Source organism: Sinocyclocheilus anshuiensis, unplaced genomic scaffold (genome assembly GCF_001515605.1).
Source record: "Sinocyclocheilus anshuiensis isolate Anshui unplaced genomic scaffold, SAMN03320099.WGS_v1.1 scaffold304, whole genome shotgun sequence".
Lineage (NCBI taxonomy): Eukaryota > Metazoa > Chordata > Actinopteri > Cypriniformes > Cyprinidae > Sinocyclocheilus > Sinocyclocheilus anshuiensis.
Window position 1 is genome coordinate 591,806 of NW_015555737.1, and position 8,395 is coordinate 600,200.

At 37.6% G+C, this 8,395-nt stretch overlaps 1 protein-coding gene across 3 annotated transcripts in view; it reads left to right on the forward strand.

Moving 5' to 3' along the window:
- The window catches only part of LOC107673140 (tetraspanin-9-like), a 115,445-nt gene extending 107,056 nt beyond the window's left edge, over positions 1 to 8,389 (forward strand). For all 3 annotated transcript variants that reach the window (XM_016466627.1, XM_016466625.1, XM_016466626.1), the window contains 4 exons: positions 1,769 to 1,870; positions 1,975 to 2,106; positions 3,430 to 3,513; positions 6,298 to 8,389. In XM_016466627.1, coding sequence (XP_016322113.1) covers positions 1,769 to 1,870; positions 1,975 to 2,106; positions 3,430 to 3,513; positions 6,298 to 6,369 — 390 coding nt within the window. In that variant the 3' untranslated portion in view covers positions 6,370 to 8,389. The remainder of the gene's footprint in view (positions 1 to 1,768; positions 1,871 to 1,974; positions 2,107 to 3,429; positions 3,514 to 6,297) is intronic.
- The last annotated feature ends 6 nt before the right edge of the window (positions 8,390 to 8,395 follow it).

Consider the following 8,395-nt stretch of genomic DNA (forward strand, 5'->3'; position numbering starts at 1 on the left):
ATATATATATATATATATATATATAAAAACCATATATAGGAATCTTTAGGAATCTAGAATGTGATAGAAACTTGATAGGATTTTTGGGGCTAGTAAGCAACCACCAATGTCCTGGCAACCATCCTAGCATCATGCACAGGAACCAGTCTTATTTTCTTCAGAAGTTCAGAGTCTTTCTGATGTGAGCAAAACAGTGAATGTTGTGATAATACAACAAATACAACAGCAATATGAAGCGTGACAATAAATCATAATGTTAAAGCTGTAAGTGCAGATATTATCTCTATATATCTTATTTATAGGTCTGTGTGAGAGACTATCATTCACTGAAATTCCAGGATATGGTGTTTTGTCTTTTCTCTAGGGTGAAATGATGTTAATGTAGTGTGCGTCTGTATCAGGACCGCCGCTCTGTCAAACTCTAATCACCTTGCACTTCCGTCGCTCTGGGCCAGAGTGCACTGAACCACTAATGTGAGATCGTACACCTCATTAAAACTGCCAGCGAAATATTTATCTACCCCAGCCGAGGGGGAAATGATAGTGATTCCAGCGTGGCGTATATGAGTATGTTGTCTTCCAGCGTCAACGATGGCATGCTTTTTAACGCTCTAATCACAGTCGCATTCTCCAATGAATGATGCTAATTATATTAATTAGACGTAGTAGTCGAGAACCCGATGGCAGGTATTGACTAAACAGAGATGGCTTATTAGGATAGACAAGCGGGTAAATTTCTCTTAGGACTTGCGTATTGTTTTTCACTATTTGCAATAATAACATTTATACATATTATCCAAACTAATTAAATTAAAAAAAATTAAGTTTTCAAACTATACAATTAATTGAAATTTAATATCTCAATTTGTGTGAGTGTGTTATTCTGTCAAATATATGAAACTGTATATACATTTCTGTATAACCAAGAAGTTATGAAATTATTGTTGACTTCATAGGCAGAGGGTGAACCAACTCCAGAGTAAGGCTAAAAGCAGCCAAATGTATTAAACATCATAAACTCGTCTTTTTAGGCAAGAACTAGACATGGGTGTCATGTAGGCTAAAAAAAATGTTTAATGGGACTGAATTTGTATTTAATGTGCTTACAATTTAATAAAAACGTTAGAAATGGATAATTATATAACGTTTCCTTTCCACAGTTATTCAAACAGCGAATAAATTATATACAGAAAGTGACATCATCACTAACATGGATCTATCACGAGTTTGAGCACTCTCAAAAAAAACAAAACTATCATTATAATCACTGAAGCTGTATACACTGTGAAATGAATATCTTACTTACATTGTAGGTACATCTTGTTTATAATGAGAGAATTCGCAAGAGTCCAGAATTCAGTCAGCAAACGCGCGCGCACTCAACAAAACTGATCTGTTTCAATGATGACTCATCTGAACACCTCTGATTGGCCATTGCATTCCTAAGCTCAACAGAATTGTGTGTGATTGGTTATAATGCACAACACTATAAAAACGCCTAAAATGAAATACGGTGCAACATGAGCAAATCTTAATTTAATGCGCAGTCGACACTTTCTATCCAGGGGAAGGCTAAGCCCCAGCCTTACACACGCTCCGCCTATGGTTGACTTACACATTTATGAAACTTTTTTTTTTTGTTTGTTTTTTATTTGTCAAATCTATTTGTCAAAATGATCAAATGTAGTTTTGGTGGCCTGGTTGAAATTTTGTTACTCTCAAGATTGTTTGATATTGTCTATTAATAAACTTATCCTTCTGTTCACAGGTCAGTGAGAATGCAAAGCAGGACCTGAAAGACGGTCTTGCTCTCTACAACACAGACAACAACATTGGGCTGAGAAATGCCTGGAATATCATCCAAGCTGAGGTACTCTTTGTGAAATTATGACTGTGTTGAGAATCATGAAAATGCTGTCACACACTAATATCTGGTTATTATTAAAAATGTATCATTGTCCCCCTGTGTGACAGTGGAAGTGTTGTGGCGTAACTGGTTACACAGATTGGCATGAGGCTCTGAAAGAAAAGGTGGTGCCTGACCGCTGCTGTCAAGAGCATTATCAGGAGTGTGGCCGCAACTCCACCAACATGTTCTGGACACGGGTGAGTGGACACCTGCACTTAAACCAATGATAATGTTGCCATAATTCCCCAGACCTTTAATTGCCTTGAGGTGTGCAGTGAACTATACACATACTGCATTTCAAATGCACAACTTTCAATTGAATCATCCCAATTTTGAATACATTTGAATTGCCACTCTTAAATTCATTAAAGAACATTTCTGATTCTAGACAGGATCAAAGAAAAGACAGGAGGTAATAACTGAGAGGATTTATCTTTTCTGTCCTTGAAAAGAGTTATTGTTAATAAATTAAAGGCAGTAAAAGCCATAGATTTAAGACATCTCTGTTGGTTGGAGCTCTAAGTGCATCTGTAAAGTGCCAGAGTCATGTATCTTTATGAATTCCTGCTCACCTTTGGACACCGGATGCATTTGTCTTCCCTTATGGGAGCTGATTTAACTTATGAAAACTCATTTTAATGTACTGAATGTTTAAATGAGATTGTAGAGAGGGCAATGGTCTCTTGAGGGAGTATTTTTTGTGCAATTGACAGAGCTGCAAATGATGTTACACGTCAGACTGTCACACTGTCTTTATCTGAAGCTTTTAGTTACCACAGAGGAGCTAATGGAGTGTTTGCAGATGAGACATTTCCATTTAGTACATTCTCAATGTTCTTTTCAAAAGCTCCTTTCATTAAAGCAGAACAAGCCATACTTGAAGTTTGCGAAGCTGCCACGAGAGAAAATTTCATGATTTCCAATGCAGAAACCTTTGTGTTTTCTTCTAGGGAAGGAAATTACACAAGGACACATTGGTAGTCAAGTTAGTCTTAAACCGTAAGCCGTTTAATTGTTGAATTTGTCTTCTCCCCCAGAAGTTAAGCAGCTAGCCAACAAAGGGTCTTAAATTGCTTTAAATTTTCAGAACAAGAGGAAATAGTCAAAAATTTTGACATAGAGGCTATGTGCACAGAAGAGTTTTGCCATATTGGTAGGTATTATATTGTATTACCGCCACAGTTTTTTTTGCTGGAAATGGATTTCATTTTCAATGCCTTAGTGTGAAAAGCAGCCCACAACACCGCCAACTCAAAGCTGGTTTGTCTTTTTTTCCGCATAGCCACATACAGTATATCGCTGAATGTGCTTTTTTCAGTCACTGCGTGTTGAAAATGCAGCCACAGCAGTCGCTCAAGCATGTGCTCAAAACCAATTCCACCACTGCTGGACTTCAGCTCATTTTCCCTGGATCAGAATTAACAACTAGCAAATTAGAAAGTGAAACGTGCACAATCTGTTTGTATTAGTGCTTTCGCCCAGATGATAAATCACATCTCGTGGCTCTTCCTGTCTTCCAGGGCTGCTACGAGAAGGTTGAAGAGTGGCTTGAAGATAATAAGCACCTACTCGGAACCATCGGCATGTGTATCTTGGTAGTTCAGGTAAGATTGTGTGCGCTGGTGTGTTTTGCCATCACTCAGCGTGTCAAATGCAATGGTGATAATGAGCGCGCCTGTCTCGTCTGGTTCTGCTGAAACAGTGAAGCGCATGTGTGGAGTGCCACAGTCAGCCCAGGAGAGAAAAGGTGAACCGCTCATTAGGGCTTGCTGATACTGGAATATATAGAAAGTGAACCTGTCGGCCCCACATGATGTTTTGCAGCGGTTCGTTATAGCCCTAGAAAGCCCATGAATTCAATGTATTTGATTATCAGCACAGCCTGGTCTAGTGTGTACATTCTGCGTAGGCGCTTTGCATTAACGTCAGACAGATTTTTTCCTAGAAAATAGGCAGAGACATGTTAAATATGGTCCATGCATCAACAGTAGTTTGACTATATATATATATTTTTTGCCATGTTTGCCACTTTGTCACTTTTAAAGTTAGCAAACTGAATTGAGAGTATCTTTTAACCGTTTCACAGGTAGTCCAAGTCCATATCAGTCATTTATCACAAGCCAGAAATACAAAATGTGGTAAATGGTGAAAGAAGCCCATGTTGGATTAGGCAAAATGGTCTCTCAATTAATCCATGAGTTCTTGTAAGCCTGTGTTCGGTAATTACAGTTTATTGAGGATAATAGTGCACAGGGGTCTTTACTAAGTACTTTTCTCAGTATGGACCAAGAGGTGACCACAGGCTTGTAAGCAAACACTTGCCACATAATCCTCCTCACGGGCTGAGCTGGGGCAAAATCACAAGTGATTTACTTAGATCTCATCCAGTAAAAGCCAGCCATAATCTGGTTTTTAGTTGCTAAACTGTGTGCTCTGTAAGTGTTTTGTAATTTTAAATTATTAGTGAGGCTTGCTAATGCAATACTTAGGGATTTTAACAAACCTCAAAGCACAATGGTACTTTGATATATTCCATTGTAATTTTAGATTAGCATTCATGTTCCATGAATGAAAATAAGATTCAAAAGTTTTTTTTTCTTTTTTTAATTAATGAAATGAATCAAAACATAATAGTAAAGTCATTACAAATGCTATTCATTTGAACTTTCTATTCATCAAAAAGTCTTGGGAAATGTATCAAGGTTTCTACAATAATCTTAAACAGCACAACTGTTTTTAACATTGGTAGTAATAAGAAATGTTTCTTGAGCACCAAATCAGTATATTTTCAATGATTTCTGAGGGATCATGTGACACTGAAAACTGGAGTAACAGCTAATCAAAGTTCAGCTTTGCCATCAGAGGAATAAATGGCATTTTAAATATATATAAAATAGAAAACAGTTACTGTAGATGGTAATATTTCACAGTATTGTTTTTATTGTAATTTGATCAAATAAATGCTGCATTGGTTATTATAAGAGACTTCTTTTAAAAACATTTTAAAAAATCTTGAATAGTAGCGCACATGGTCTAAAAGTATACCATGATAGAACCATGTTAGTGTCCAGGAAGCTTTCCAAGACTATGGTACTTTGTTAGTGTACTGTAATTCTTTCTCTTAAGAACACACGGATTCTGAAGGAATCTTTTCCCTACGGGTTTCGACCACAGCTCATCTCTAGTTGTCAGACATTGCTAGGGGCCTAGACTTCACCAGTGGACTCACACGGAAGTCTGTGTGAGAGTCTGCCAAGATTTACAGTTCAGTTTCTGTGGGAACTGACAGTGTAAAGAAACAGCAATGGGATACCTTTAAAGCTCAAAGATGTGAGAGAATCTGATTTAATCCACACAGAGAGTCTGATAGTGCTTCCTGCTCATGTGATAAAAACTGCAGGTTCTGCAGCATTAAGATAATGACTGTGGAATGTCGACCACCGCTGTGCATTTGATGTATCAGGATGGATCTAAAAATGAACTTCAAAGAGTCAGTATATTTGCAACACATTTCCGTTTACCTCCGTGACACTATGCTCCACATCACCAAACCTCTTTTTCTAAAAAAAATGAGGTAAATTTTCCAAAGTGGGTCTGTAATACCTGGAGAAAGCTATCCACTGGCAGTTGCTTGGCTGATGCATGCAGCCCTGGAAGTGTGGCCTGTTTACTGCCACCTTTACTTACTGAACAAAAAACACAGAAAAATGAAAAATACAACCCTTCAAATAAACTGGCCAATGGCTACCAAATGTATTATAATATAATGAAATAAAAAAAAGGACAAATATTTAAAAAATGCAAAGGGAAAAACATGTTTTAATAAAATGTTTTAAAAAAGAAAATAACTGCGATTTATGCATTGCTTTAAAAAACAGTTTGCATTAAGGTTAAATTTGTTACCATTAGTTAATGCATTAGGTATCATAAAGAACAATGTTTTACTGCATTTATTAACTTCAAATAGTATAAATTAATGCTAATATATTATGAACAAACATAAATTAACGGAGACTTCCATATTTATAAAATGAAATGAACTCTTAATTAATAAATGCTGTTAGAAATATTGTTTGTTACATCAATGCAAATATTGTTTATTGTTACATCAATACAATATCTAATGCATTAAATAATAAATACACTGTAAATATTTGCTTTCCCATCAATCAAGAAAGCCAGCCGGTCACATTTTGGTCTAGTCCCATCATCTACCAGCAGGGCATAACTGCATATGCCAACCAACCAGTGACCCCTTGAATTTCCTAGTGTTTAATTAGGAATATGTCCAATGTTTTTTTTCTCGATTGACCCAGGCCATCTGTGTTTGCTGACATATAGCTCATGTGTTTCACACTAACCTTTACATTTGGATTTTGTCATTCCAGCTCCTGGGAATGGCCTTTTCCATGACACTGTTCCATCAGATTCACAGAAGCGGGAAGAAGTATGATGCTTAACGAGGCCGTTTCTCAAGGGAGGAGCAGTGGTGTATTATGGGACAGACTCTGGAGGACAGCTCCTCCTCTTGTATCTAACTTTCACCACCACTGGCCAATCCCTCTTCCCATTAATTCCCCAGCTTATACCTTACCATCCTGTATAGACTTCAGCCATGGTCTGTCTCTTTTCCACTCTTTCTCCCACATCTGCTCATCTGCCAAAGAGACCCGGGGACAGAGAGGAACGAGAGGACTGACTCTTGGCCAGAATCCTTCCCATGAGGCCTCTGACTTTCTTCATCTCCTCTAGAACCTTTATTTTACGCTTGAACTAACTAACGTTTGCAGGAAGGAGAATAATGACAAAAAACTGTGTGGCTTTACTAATACGTAAATCCTTCCACCCAACATATAGATGAGGCGAGAAGACATCAGACTGGGAACCTTCAAGGTTGAATGAATTTGAAAAGCATCACTCATCATCACCTCCATCTACAGTGTAAATGACAAACAGCTCCATTTTAGCATGATGCGGTTTTGTACGAGACAGAAAACTTGTCATTTCGGCTCAAGACTTTTTTTTGTTTGTTTTTATAAGTGACTTTGCCCCAACCCCATAATTGTCATTTTTGTGCACCTAAGGATTGGAAAAAACCAGTACAAAGAGTTTAGCGAGGCATGACCAGGAATTTGAGTTTGTCTGTGTGTGTTGGAAATAAGCCTTTATGTTTAAAGGTTTGTGATTTGAGGACGCATCAAAACGTGTCTAAAGTTTCACTCTGATGAGAACCATCACAATCTAATGTCAGTATAATACATCAAACAGGGACTGTCTGATTAGCCAGCCATCCACGTTCATGCAAAAACATCCTCTTTATTAACCACTAAAAGGTCATTTTAACCAAACTTCTACTGAAACTCTGTGGCATAGACAATGAAGCAAAGTTTTTATAGAAGAAAAAGTGTAAGGTTACAAAAGTTGGTAAACTAGACATGTATAAAAGGCAGAGCTTTGTGAGTTTGACCATTTCCCCATGTTTTGCTCATTGAATCCAAGTCTGTACCCCAAAAAAAAAAAAGTTGAGAAAGAGCCTAAAGATACAGATTCCACCTAGTTCATGTTTGCACATTTCTTCTGGGATAGTAAAGTTTATGTTTTCGGAAGACTTAAAGAGTAAAATTAATTTACTCACCTTCATGTCGTATCTGTAGGACTTGCTTTCTTCCATGGACACAAAAGGAAATCGTTTGAAGAATGTGGCTCTATGCTATACAACAAAAGCAGACTTGATGCTTACAAACTTGAAAACGGAGGGGCAAAATACTGCAATAATATGGCATATGACTTAGACTGGTGCTCTACAGTTTTTCAAGTTTTCTTCACTTCAAAACATACTTGCTGAGGAAATGACTCATTTGTGCATATGCATAGTCTTACTTTTAATATGTAAATGTGCTGAGCTGCAGGACGGTTAAAACGTGGTAATTTTATAGAACTTTATGGTTGATGGGCGTTCTAATTCTGCACAAATGTTCTGACCTTTCTGACAAGTTCTGTGGGCACATATTACATGTGGGCCAGATAATGACTTAAATTGGTGGTCTGCTGTCCTTTTGTGTCCTTCGGAAGAAAATCACAGGGAACAGAGTGACACGAGAGGACAGAAATTTCCTTCAACTATTTCTTTAAAGTATCCCTAGCAGGAAATCTAGCACTAATACCAACCCAACAGAACTGTGAAAATTGTAAATTCCGCTTCATTGCAAGATACAAGTCAAGTATTAAAGTAAAACCGCATACAGTACAGCAGAGCAGAACCAAATACAAGCACAGTCATGGTGCTAGTTATAATAGTAGACTGTACTCCACCAGCCATAATTCATCTAGAGAAAGAGTGTCTGCAGTGTTTGTTTCCGCACACCTCAGCTTTATGGCCTGTGCTGTTTTTCTGTCTCTCTCGGCTCTTTTCTGTCTCCATCTGTCTTTTAGTTTCAAGCATCAGGCTGGAACGGTTACATTCCTGCTGTATGGGGTGATAACGCT